This window comes from Hippopotamus amphibius, chromosome 9 (assembly GCF_030028045.1).
Source record: "Hippopotamus amphibius kiboko isolate mHipAmp2 chromosome 9, mHipAmp2.hap2, whole genome shotgun sequence".
Classification (NCBI taxonomy): Eukaryota; Metazoa; Chordata; class Mammalia; order Artiodactyla; family Hippopotamidae; genus Hippopotamus; species Hippopotamus amphibius.
Genome location: NC_080194.1, coordinates 27215148 through 27228302, shown reverse-complemented (window position 1 = coordinate 27228302; position 13155 = coordinate 27215148). Strand labels below are relative to the sequence as shown.

At 52.4% G+C, this 13155-nt stretch overlaps 1 protein-coding gene across 5 annotated transcripts in view; it reads right to left on the bottom strand.

Annotated features, from left to right (window-relative positions):
• The window catches only part of ABCC8 (ATP binding cassette subfamily C member 8), a 75544-nt gene that overhangs the window by 23376 nt on the left and 39013 nt on the right, over positions 1 to 13155 (bottom strand). For 2 of the 5 annotated variants that reach the window (XM_057748816.1, XM_057748818.1), the window contains exons 12-17: positions 12217 to 12362; positions 10380 to 10485; positions 10087 to 10203; positions 9627 to 9702; positions 8774 to 8879; positions 426 to 458 (exon numbers count right to left, since the gene is read on the bottom strand). In XM_057748816.1, coding sequence (XP_057604799.1) covers positions 426 to 458; positions 8774 to 8879; positions 9627 to 9702; positions 10087 to 10203; positions 10380 to 10485; positions 12217 to 12362 — 584 coding nt within the window. Of the gene's footprint in view, positions 1 to 425; positions 462 to 8773; positions 8880 to 9626; positions 9703 to 10086; positions 10239 to 10342; positions 10486 to 12216; positions 12363 to 13155 lie in introns of all 5 variants that reach the window. The other 3 variants (XM_057748817.1, XM_057748819.1, XM_057748815.1) reach the window with 2 other exon arrangements.

The window sequence follows — 13155 nt, the reverse complement described above, 5'->3', positions numbered from 1 at the left end:
CCTAGAGCCCATGCTCCACAGTAAGAGAAGCCATGGCAATAAGAAGCCCTTGCACCACAACGAAGAGTAGCCCCCACTTGCCACAATTAGAGAAAAGCCCGTGTGCAGCAACTAAGACCCAATGCAGCCAAAAATAAATAAATAAATAAATAAATAAATAAATAAATAAATAAAATCTTAAAAAAACTCCCAACCAAACAAACAAACAAGAAAACTATTTTCCTCCCCTGTATTCCCTCTTCTTCTTCTTCTTTTTTTGAATTGGCTGTGCTGCCCAGTTTGTGGGATCTTAGTTCCCAAGCAGGGGTCAAACCCATGCCCCCGACAGTGGAAGCTCAGAGTCCTGACTACTTGACTACCAGGGAATTCTCCCAAGGCCCCTCCCTTTATTGGGACCAACTTCCAACCCAGTTCCAAGGCAGTACCTGGGGTCCTCTCCCGTCTCGCTGTCAGGAAGGCTGCTGGGGCACAAATAGGAAAAAACACCAGTTACTTCTCACTCCATTGCCTTTCTCTCCATCACACTGTGTCTTTGCGGTGAAGCAACCCCCACAATCCCCACCCCTCCCACCCATCCCCAGTGTTCCCAAGTGGCTTCCTTGGGGGCAGAAACTGTTCATCTCAATCTCTGTCCCTCCCGCAGCACCTGGACGGGCTCCCTCCAAACAGCAAGGGCTTCATTAGTGCTCCTGGTACAATGCTGAGCAGCAGTGACGCTGGTTTGGCATCAAGATTGGCTTATAGTTGGGAAAACTAAAGCGCGGAGAGGGAAAAAGACTTTTCCAAGGTCATAATCATTTCATACAGCCCTTTCAAACTGTGGATTGGGACCCCAAAATTGGGTCTGAAATAAGTAAATTGCAACTGCACTAAAAAAAAAAAAAGAAAATGAGAAAATACCGGTGTGCACTGCATGTGGTCAAGATATGTATTTTTTGTGTGATTTTTTTCCCTCTTACCCATCAATGCATAAATGTAGTGGACTATGATGTAAAATGCATTTCATACTGTGGATTATAGTAAAAATTTTTTTTGAAAAACACTGAGTGAGGTGACCTGAATTTTGGTGCTAACTTTGCCAGTGCTCTTTCTCCTGCCCCAGGCCACCTTTCAACCTTCCAGAAGCAACCTTCTGCCAATGAAGTATGTACTTCCAACATGTACATTTGGGGAAAATCAATCTGTTCTGTTTTCATGCAGATCTTACTTTAACAATACTAAAACCAGCTAACATTTATTTATAAGCACTGTGATAGGCATTGCAATAGTATTATCTATTTTAAAGTTCAAAAAAACCATATGAAGGAGGTCTCTTCATGATTCCCACTTTGTAGACAAGGAAAGTGAGACTTAGAGAGGCTGTGTAACTTGCCCAAAGTCACACAGCCAACAAATAGCAGAGGAAATAGATTTGTCTAACTCCAAAGCTTCATGCCCTTAATGACTACGCTGTATTGCTTCACTGTGATTACCCAGGCCATAGCTCTGATAAATTTCTTGCCAGGAAAACCAGGATGGACAAAAAGAGGGATGGAAAGAAGCCTGGTGAAATTCTCTTCTGTCCTCTGCTGAGGGGCAGGACTGAATGGAGACTCTGATGGATATAAAATCACCAGTTCCCTATGCTCTTATTCCCCGATCTTTATAGTTTCATTTCATTCTCTCAACTCAACCTAACCTCATGTTCCCTAAGCATCAGATTGCTGTAATTTATGGACAAGCTAGTAACATGAGACAGATAAAAAGCCCAAGCTTACAAATTCCAACGCTGCGGCCACAGCCCAGATAAGCTTAACTCTGCAGTCTTCTGCCTTGACTGCTTCCAGGGTTGCAAAGGCTGTTATTTATCTGGAGAGAAGCACATCTGTGACCTCCCTGAGGATCCAGCACACAGTGAGCTCCCTTGGCTCTAACTCAGTTTGCATCATTATCTGGGCTGCTCGATTAGCCCTTATAATGGACTAACTTCCTCTCTAATCAGCTCCCGTGTAAGTCTTTCAGCCCCAGGGGGATTTTAAGGCAGGAGGAGCATCTTTTCCAGCTCCCACAGTGCTTAGCACATGACAGATCTGTAATAAATGGAGGTTGTTAACAGACATCTCTAAGCAGTTGGGAGGAAGAAATGGAAGGGAGCTAGCACTCGGTGTGGGCCGTCCTCATGCCAGGCACTGTGTGAAGCTGTTTGTATCCATCACTTCATTCTCACAACAACTCCATCTAACAGATGGGAAAACTGAGGCTTAGAGTTTGCCTGATGTGCCCAGTGGTACAGAGCTAGGAAAAGGAGAAGCTGGGGTGTGAATCCAGGTTCACCTTCTCCTCTTTCCACTGTAGTTCCAGCTTTCCTAGAATGAGCGTCCTCATTGTGTGTGTGTATGTGTGTGTCTTAACCAGAAAAGTAAAGAATGGTACGTGTGGCACACACTTTCTCACAATGATTGCTGGGCTCTTAAATGAGTGTTCCTCCTCTGCCTGTACTTTTGGGACCAAGCACTGAGCTAAGAAGTTGATGTCTCCAATTCTCTGACCTACCTCTTCCCTGCAGCCAGCTGTGAGCTGGGTGCCTGTGTGCACGCCGACTGAATCACCACACAGAGCCTGCCCTCAAAGGGCTCATGGTCTGGCAGGGTGAATGAGACTGGTACAGAAGTCAGAAAGTTATAAGGGCCAAAAGAAAAGTAGGAGCAAGAAAGTACTAAAGAAATTTTGGGGAAAAGTACACACAAACACACATGTAAATACACAGAGAAAAGAATGAAAACTTCTGGGTGGTGGGATATTAGGTGGTTTTTATTTTTTTTTATTTATATTTATTTATGTATTTTTGGCCATGCCACTTGGCATGTGGGATATTAGTTCCTTGACCCCCGGGATCAACTCGTGTCCCCTGTCATGGGAGTATGGAGTCTTAACCGCTGGACCACCAGGGAAGTCCTGGTTTTTGTCTTCTTTATAATTGTATATCTTTTCTTACTTAATGTACATTCTTTTAGAATCAGAGAAAAACGTACTTTTTACAAGTGGTTTGGAGGAGGAAGAAATCTAAGTGAGGAAGGGAGCGTAGAAGTTACAGATGAATGGAACCTCGAAGTGGGAAGGATGAAGACAGCAGAGGTGGACAGAGGAATTCTAGGCTGGAGGAGGAGCCTGCATGAGTGCAGGCCATGCGAGAAGTGGAAGGAACGTGGGCTCTAAAGTTTGTATCTGAGGGGCGTCTTTACTCACTGGTTGTGAAATCTTAGGCAAGTCCCTTTACTTAGGAGAGGCTGTTTCCTTATCTATAAAATTGGGGTAACAGTAGGAGCCTCACCATGACTCTGGGAGAATGTATTACCCATATAGCTCATAGCTGGTTGGAGGGAAGGATGTGGGTGGGTTCGAGAATGGGAGATGGGGCAGGGGGGGTGGGAGATTATCCTTTAGCTCAGTGCTTGGTCTCAAAGGTACAGGCAGAGGAGGAACCCAACGGCCCCAAAATTCATTTAAGACCCCAACAATAAATAAAAAGGAAAGCGGTGGAAACTGAGGTTGGAAGGAGAAGTTAGGACTTATGGGTCTCCATAAGTCCTGCCCCAGAGGGGCCTGTTGCTGCCCTGAAACGTTACCTTTCACCCACAGTGGCCTTTCCAATTGATGTCATTGGGTCCTAACGCCAAATCTCTGAGGGAGGAAAGGGTTTTTCTTATTGTTCAGATGAAGAAACCAAGATGCAGAGAGGTGAAGCAACCTGCCCAAGGTCACACAGCTATGGAATGGCAGGGTCAGGACTACAGCCAGAGACCATCCAGCTACCAAGCCGGGCTTGTCACGACCACATGGTGCCTCTTCTGTCTGCCCACCATCTCACCACGCCTGCATCCTCTGGGAAACCTGGGGTGCCCTTGAGCTCCTGACCCAACTCCCCAAGAGCTCCAGGAACCATCTGAGCAGATGGGATCGCAGGGCCGTCCTGAGAGCCCCTGGGGAATGGGGCCTTGGAGGCAGCCCTCACACCCACCACCACAAGGCAACAACGTCCTGAGGTAGGCTCAGAAGAAGCAGGGCCCAGGGCCCACACCTCAGCGGGTGGCGGGGGCAGCAGGGGGCTCAGAGAGGCCAGTCTGCAGTCCCTCACGGGGAGGTGCGATCTTCCTCCCTCCCCAGTGCTTTCCTTGGATCCCTGCTTCCTGCTGGCTCCCCGGGGATGTTTAAAATCAATCTGCTGTGGACACTAATGGTCTATTCTTTATTTCCAGGGAAAGAATTTCACTTGACTATATCTGCTAATTCTGAGTATTTATCAGAATGTTTTTCTCTTAAAGATGAAGGAGAGAGTTTGCAAATTGCCAAGTTATCAGTGCATCGAAGCAGAGAGCCAGGCAGGGGACTATCACTAATGTGGACATTGGGGAGCCACACGGTGCTCCCAGAGACCTGGAGCCGGGCAGCTGGTGTGCAGGCTCCACTTAGGGCTGCAGCGGGAACTCTCTGGCCTGGAATGCAGGGCCTCACCCCTGGAGCCCCCGTGCCCACCCTAGGCCTCTGTCCACGCAGGACTGGTGACCCCCCCCACCCCCCGACCCAGGGCAGGGGCCAGCTCTTCTCCTTTGTAGCTTACACAGAGTGGTTCACAAAATACACATCCTGCACTGGGCACCTGGGGCACGGCAGGGAAGAACCCTCCAGCCCCGTCTCCAAGGAGCTCAGTGTCATGGGGGAGACACGCATGCGCATACGGTGTGAGGCGTGCACGAACAGGATGTGCACATTCCACATGTTGGTGGAGAAGTTGGTGGTGGAGTTCTGGGTGAGGGAAACAGCTTGGGCAAAGCATGTGGGAAGGAGAGAGACGTAAAGACACATTTAATGGTAGTCTCCTAAAGGTCACAAGTTGTTTCCGGTTCACTCACTTAGCAAATGAATTCATTTAGCAAAGGCTCTGTGGATACAGAGAGATAAGTAAGATATGATCTTTGTCCCCAGGGAGCTACTACAGCCTCTACTGGGAGACAGGCTGGAGTATAATTAAAGAGCAATAGGGGAATTTTGTTCCTGGCATAGAAGTACATTGTTGAAGAATAATATTTATACTAATATTTATAGGGCACTTGCTTCATGCCAGGTTCAGCCTCACATTAACTCCAGGGTAATAAGGGAAAACTGGTACAGGAGGGTCACAGAACTTCCCAAAGCACAGAGCCCGGACCTGAACCTAGGCAGCCTGCCTCCAGAACTTTTGCTCCTATCCTCTCAGCAATACTGCTCATCTTTTTTCAAGGAAGGAATAAATGAATGGTTGTACACACCAACCAACCTCCCAGAGCACTCTCCATTGTGCGCCTCCTAATCCCCCAGATCCCTGCCTTGTGCCTGCTGGAAGTCTTTCTGGCTGCCTGGTCACCAGGTCTTGGCCCTGGTACGCAGCAAGGGCCAGAGCAGCTTGCCACTGGCCCTGCCTCTGGCTGCAGATGGGCAGGCCCGCGGGAGGGGCTGCGGGTCAAATGCTGTCTTGCTCTTGGCTGACTTTCACCACCTTGCAGACCTGGAGCTCAGGGTCTGAGGCACGGGACTCCCGCCGGTAGCAGAGGGGGCCCTCAACACACAGCCCCTACACTTAACTCATTGCCCAGGGTAGGTGGGCCGGTCAGAGCTGTGTACATGTGCAGGATTTTGAGAGACAAACAGCAGATGAAGCTAACTGAGCCATGTATGACCAGCCCACCCCTCCTCCCAGCCACTGTAATGAGCTCCTGGCTGCTCTCTCTTCCTGCAGCCTCTCTCTCTCCGATCCCTCAACCTGTATCACCAGCATGTTTCTTCTACAGCCTTCAGGCTAAATCTTGTTTCCCAGGCCAGGTACACAGGGGTCTGACCTCAGCCCAGGCCACTTCTTTGGTCCTATCCTTCACCAGTGCCCTTAACACCCACTGCTCTGGGCACCAGAACCACGCCCTCTCACATCAGCACGCCTTGGCCCATGCCGGTACCCCCGCATGGAATGCCTTCCTTTCCCACCCCTGCCTCTTCCGTCTGATGAAATCACACGCATCCTTCAAGGCTCAGATACCAGGTCCACGTGAACCTTCTTTCCTTGACCACAGAGTTCACCGTTCCTCTGTGCTCGATGGTGGCACTGATCTCTGTTCCCCTCCTTTGGAAGCAGCGGCCACGTCTTCACCATCTTTGCACTCCTGCTGCTGTGCCTGGGGTCTGGCACACAGCAGGTGCTCAGTAAATATGGGGCAAGTGAATATATCAATGTAGGGAGACCAGAACGTGAGTTGAGTCATGAACGAACTCCCACAGCTTCCCCGGGGTTAGCTGCAGGCTACCCGGATGCGATGCGCTTGCTCTGCGTGGGAGGAGGGCACAGTGGATCCTGGAGAAATAAGACACTTTCACCACTACCTCCTCCCTGAGCCTCAGACAAAGCCAGGATGTGGGGCCGAAGCTGCCCGTTGAGGAGAATGAGCGTCAACGTGTACAGAGCCGTGAGCAGCGGTGCAGTGGTTCTGCTGAGGTGGGGTGCGGGGTATCACAGCCACAGAGGCGGCTGGCCTCCGGAGTGTCAGGCTAGCCGTTTCTTGTGCTCTCGAGCCTCTTCTCTCTCAGCACACAGTGAAAGCCCATGCAGCTGAGCGCTTAGGTGCACATCCCGCTTCTGCCATTTAAGAGCCGGGTGGCCTCGGGCAACTTGCTTCACTTCAGTTTTCTCCTCTATTGAATGGGGATAATGATAATGCCTGCCTCACAGAGTCTGGTGAAGACTGACCGAGACAGCGGAGTAAATAAAGTGTCTTACAGAGAACCTGGTACACAAGAGATGCTCCAGCACCCTGGAGAGGCCCCTGTACCCCCTGGGGTTGGGGCAGAGGTTTCCAAAGAGAGAGGAGGCATCAGTCAGACCCTGAGGGTTGGCACGGCTAGGAGAGGAGGTGGGGGCTGAGGCTGAGCTGCCTCTGCAGAGGCCAGAGAGGTACTGATGCTGCTGTGAGGGCACCCGGGGGTGAGTGGGGCGGGGAGGAAATGAACGAAGTGGGGCAATGGGAACAGGCTCAGAGAGAGTTTGATACATGCTGAGCGGGACACAGGTGGGAATCTAGGGGCAGCCCCAGTCTCTGGGCTCCGTAATCCTATCTAGGAAAGGCCCGCCCTGAGAGAGGGCCTGGATCAGCTTGCCCTCTACATGGAACTTGGAGAACAATCCCTGGAACTAGGATCCAAGAGACCCCAGACCAAGGCAGTGGCCAGGCTTGAGGGAAAGACCCCAGGCTTGGGAACCTGCTCCACTCACTGACCAGTAAGTCACCCAACCTCTCTGTCCTCGGTTCTTACCTCTGTGAAACGGGCTGATAACACCCAGCGGGAGGCTTTGATGAGATCGTGCTTGCAGTGCACTTAGCAGAGGGCCTGCCCATAGCAGGCGTCCAATAAGTATCAGTTGCTTTTTTCAGCTCACAGCTCACTGGGGGCACTCCTATCTTCCCATCACAGACACACACAGGCAGCCAACGGGCAAGGGCTCCTCCCTTCAAAGCCCTGCGGGGCAGTTGGCACAAGGGCCCGGCCACCCAATGCCTGGACCTTCCCAGTCACGCTGTGTTGAGAGACATCCGAATAAGATGGGGAATGAGGCAGAGAGCCTCTGCCCCCAGACACACCACATCCCCAGTGAAATTAAGGTTCCAGAGACTGAGGTCATGGGAAACCCAAGGGGCTTGTTTGCCAGCCCATGGCCCCACTGAGGAGGGAAACTTGCCAAATGTGTTGAGTGCACCATTCCAGGACATTTTGGAAAAGCAGGAAATGGGGGTGCATGCAGGTATTCAGACACTGGTCCCAAGGCCTTTCTCTCTGCTCGGTCTGCATTCAAGCTTCTGAAAAATTCTGACATCTTGAATGCTAATTTGCTGCTAGAAATGATTGCTAGGGAAAGCTTGCCCTCTGCTGAATTGGCTGTGACTTTTATTCTTGAAACCTCGATGAGATCCCTCTTTCTCTTGGATACTGGAGGTGGGGAAGTGTTGCGGGCGGTCAGTGGGCTCCAAGCCAGGTCGTATATTGACTGCAGTAGCTGTGTTCTGCCCAGGTTTCTGAGCACCTTTTCCACCTTCTTCATTTCTTGGCTCTTCTTTTCTTGCTTTTTAAAAAGCTTTTATTTTATATGTGTCTTTAGTTTCAAGTGCTTCTTGGAAGTAGGTGGGCATAAATAATAGATTCATGATTGACTCAGCCTGGGGTTCTGGCTCTTTAATTAAGATAGTGATCTTTGCCCAGAAACCCACATTTGTCTGGTTTGCCTCTGGCTCCTTGAAATACCCACTGAACGGTCTGCATGAACTCTGCTGATGACCAAGCCAGAAACCAATGTTTGTGTTACGGTTCCCCACACTGGGAGGCAGTGCAGCTGAGTGAATGTGGAGTTTGGAGTCAAACAGAACTGAGTTTGAGTTCCAGCTCTGCCACTTATTAGCTGGGTGAATTAGGGCAAACAGTCTGGCCCTTCTCTACAAAACGAGATCTGTTAACAGTCCTTACCTTGCTGGTTTTCCTGAGGATTACATGAAATAATGGGTGCAGAGGACTCAGCAAAGTACGTGGCACACAGTAAGGGCCTAATAAATGGCAATGATAGTGACGAGAATAACAATTAACTGCTTTCTCTGAGCGCTCACTAAACACACCCGATAAACGCACGATGCATCCTCCACTGAGAAGGACGGTTGAGAGGAGGGCGGCCCGCCTGCCCCCTGTCTTTCCCCACTAACTTAACCCCGGGGGATGCACGTAGTACCTGTTCCAGAAGACGGCCCCTGAGATCTTTTGCATCTCCCCCAGGGTGGCTAGGAGGAGCGAGGACTTGCCACAACCCACCTGCCCCACGATCATGGTCAGCTGGCCTGCAGGGAGGGAGGGCGGCAGATGGGACTGGGGCCAGGAGGGAGTCTGAACGATCACCACCCGGAAAGACAGACAGACAGACAGGTATACCCAACCCTTGGGCCCCCATTTGTTTTCCTCCTGCCTAGAATTCTCAGGTAATTCTTCCCCCCTTTGAGCCTCTCCTTCTGGAAACCTACATCCTCCCTCTGGCCGCCCAGGTCCGTCCTCCCCTGTTGATCCCTCTGCCCCTTCCGAAGCACCTGCTGCTCCTTCCAATGCTCTCCAGTGTGAGCCCAGCACCTCCCGGTCCCAGCAAAGGCCACCCTTCCCGTCTCACTTCTGTGCCTTTCTCACGCTGCTGCCTGTGCCAGAATGTCCACCTGCCTCATGGCCCCAGGGACCCTGCTCATCCTCAGAACCCCCACCTCTTCCACGACGCCTTCCCTGGGGATTGCTTTTCCTTTTGTGAAGCACCCATTACGTCTACAGCAGGTGGCTGGACATCAAGGCCCTGCTGTCCTGCCCTGTCCCTGCTGCCGCACTCCTGCCTGGCACATGGACTCCTCGAGGAAGTGGCCCACCCCCTCTCTAGCCTTCATACCCTAGAGCACCCGCCAAGAGTGCACATAGAGCAGGTACTCAATCAATCCTGATTTTTCTTTTTCTCTCCATGTCATCCAGTGGGACATGAGGAGGGGGCACTTCAGACATGACTCTGAGGGGGACAACCCCAGACCATGACGGAGGGGTGAGCGGGGCCATACCTCGGGGGATGCGGATGGTGATGTTGGACAGTGTGGGCATTCCATCGGGGGTCCATGTGAAGAAGCCTCCAATGATCTTGATTGGTGGTACCCCACCAGCCGGAAGAGAACAGAAAAGCAGCTGGGGTCTCAGTGTGAATAGTCTTTTGCCTCCCCTCCCATGAAAGCCAAAAAAACACTGATTCCAATCCCTAGATCACTTCCAAGGCAGGAGAGTAGGGGAATGGACTTCTCATGCAGACCTCTACCTGAGGCACCCTTACAAGAGGACTGCCACAGGTCCCCTCACTTGGTGGAGATGGAAGCATTTTCCCTGGTCTTGGGACTCCTATGGACCCTACAGGCAGTCAGGGTGACCTCCAGGGCAGAGGGCTCAGCACACAGGTCCTTCAGGTGTTGTGTTTCCTCCTGGAGATGAAGCTGGGTGGCCGGGCGTGGGAGTGCAGGGTCTAGAACTCACCTGGACGCAGCAGTTTTCAGCATCCCCGTCCGCGCTGGGGGCCAGGCTCTGCAGTGGGCCCGTGAGGCCCCGACCATCCTCCCGGGCTGGACGTTTGCGGTTCACAACCTTGAGGGGCTGGGGATGGTGAGGAGGAGGTGAGGGCCCAGGGGCTGGGAGCTGTGTGGGGAAGGGAGTGCCCGTCCCGGTGAGGAAAGGCCGAGGCAGGATGCAGCAGGGCATGGGCTGCAGGCATTAGAGAAAAACACTGGGGGGCGGGGTTGGGAATGGCAAGGGGATGCTGGGCCACTCACCACTGCCTGGTTCTTGCTGGCTTGGCCCTGGGGCGCGGGCTCCCGGGGAGCGCACTGCTCCTCGCGGATCTCGGCGCTGGCCAGGAACTCACTCAGCTTTTGCACGCTGCAGAGGACGCGCAGACACCCCTCACCCGGCCGGGGGCAGGGGGCAGGGGAGAGGGAGGAGGGCGAGGCCTGAGAGAGCAGCTCTGAGAAGGTTCCAGGTTCCAGGTGTGGCCCCCCGCAAAGCCCACACTGGAGGGGACAGACGGGGGCATCCCACGTGGGGCAATAGGTGTTACCAGGGTTTATTAGGGTTGACTAGGCAGCTGGAATAGGCTAGGGCGTGGGTTAGGTGGGACTGGCTAGTGTTAGGGTTAATGTTAAAGTTGATTCGTCTGAGTAATTAGACGGAAGGATGGTTGGTGTTGGGCTTCATCAGTTACTGTTAGAGTTCTGATAGGTTAGTTAGGATTAGGATTGGTTGTTAACCATCACGAATATTTTTGAGCACGGGTGCTATACATCAGAGACTACTAAACGCTTTATAAGCACATCATTTCATTCCCATTATGTAATTTGATCTTGCTGGCAGAGGTGTGGAAGAGGCGTTACTCGCAGCTCATGGAAGAAAAGGCTATTCTCCACCCCCCGGAATTCCTTATGGCCTCAGGGGGCTCCAAAGCTTCACTCTTTTGAGTCATTCTCTCCTATCCCTGGGGGTGGGCAAGATGTCTGGGGAATCTTGAGAATTGTTCATATATCCCTCTCCCCCCTTTTGCTTAAATGTCCAATAGCCTGGGGCCACTCCCACCCCCGTTTCTGTTCTGGGCACGACACCCCCTCCCCACACCAGGAGCAGACAGCCAGCCTCTGCCTGCTTCCCCCTAGTCAGATACTCCTATGACCACAGTGCTGCTGCGTTATGTCCCCTTCCATCCTTGACCCTCCTTCCATCGGCTACTTTATTCCAACAGCTACCCACCAGCCGCCTCAGACGTGCCAGAGTCCCCAGGACAGGGGTGTCACTTCCCTCAGGGCTGGAGAGACTTGGATACAGAGGACATTTGTTACTGTCTGGTCCCACTGGTGGTAAGAAAGGACATAGCCAGCTCTCCCCAGAGGCACGACTGGCCCTTGCTTTCGAGGAACTATTTCAAAGGCCTAAGGAGAGCGTCACACGCCAGCTGTGGTGTTCCCCAGCCAGAGCCTCAGCCTTCTACCTTCAGGCTTTCACTCCCAAGAAGACGATGCCTCTGGGAGAGTGGCAGAGTCACCGGTGGACTCTAGAGCCCAGAAGCGGGGCCTCCCAGAGTGCGGGCCGACTGGGGACAGGATGTGCGGGCACCTGGGGGACGTTGCTTCCCTGACCGGGGCAGTGGCGGCGCTGAGACCCGTGGGGAGAACCGGGGATGTTTAGCTTGGGGAAGACAAAGATTGCAGGGCTACCTTCTGAAATCTGAGGGGCTGTCATGGAGGGGAGGGATGGCGCTCATTCTGTGTGGCTCTGGAAGGCAGAACTAGGACCCATGGTTAGAATTTATGAGGATATCCCGATTTTGGCTCGATGTTGAATTTTGTGTTCTTTTTTTTGTGGATTGTGTTGGAGGTCACACTGAACTCCCGCTTCTTAGTGGAGGAAGCAAGTTGGCTGGTCCTTCTCAGGGACTAGAGGGAGGGAAGTCACACATGGCCTGTGTCCCCCTGACCAACTACGACAGCTTCAGGGGAGCCCAGATCAACGGGCAGGAGTGTCCTAGGACCAGACAGCTGTGGTCGCAGCGGTCACCAGAGCAAGCCCTGTGGCTGGCACACGCGTGGCCTGGCCACTGTCCTTGCTGGACTCTCCTCTCACCTGACCAGAGCTTTGACTGTGGACCGGACCACACTGGACAGCAGGAACAGGGGTGTCACCAGGATGTGGAAGAGGGAGAGGGAGGCAAAGGCCACTGAGGGGGAGAAGTCGGCCTCTTTGAAGAAGCTGACGTGGCCTACGAAGGTCTGTGGACAGAGGCACAAATTAGATGGAGCAGAGTGTGACTCAGAACGTGGGCCCCTCCCACACCGGCAGCTTCAGCCCCTGGGAAGGAAATGAGAGGCGGGAAGCAGGGGACCTCGGGGACTGTTTGGTTGGAGACACCATCACCCTCACAGTCATCTCATGGAACCATCTCTCCCTGCGGTGCCCCCTCCATTCCAGGAACGACCAGGGAGGCGCCCTCAGGTTGGGTCAACTCTGCCCCTTCTCAGACAGCAGCCCTCAGTCAGAAAATGTAAATACAATAATTACAAAACCAACTCCTGGCCTGTCGCCTGCCCCCGAGCCTCCGGCTACCTGGCTTGGCTCTGTGGCCTCTGCTACCCAGAGTTCCCCAAGGAACCAGGCCAGGAACCAACTCAGTAAATCATGTTGAACGTGAATTCCCAAGTGTGAATGACAGGCTGTGAACTCACCACAGTTCAGTGACGCCAGCCCCAGGGGAAAGAAATGCGTCTTTTTAAAGAACTGCCGCAGTCACAGAAGCCAGGGGTGGGGGCCCTGGGTGAAGGGGCTGTGGGTGTGTGGCCTTTCCAGAGGGGGGCACTGCCAACCCCCCCGTTCAGCTCCCACACAGCTTTGGTCAAAATCGCTTTAGAAAACCGCCATTGTGCTATTTAATGACATGGAGCATTGTTCATGACATATTCTTAAATATTCTTAAATTTTAAAAAGCAGGTTAGAAAACTGCCTATGAAGCACAATCCTATTTTTTTTTATCACAACCCTATTTTTGTAAAAATGCTGTATTCTGTG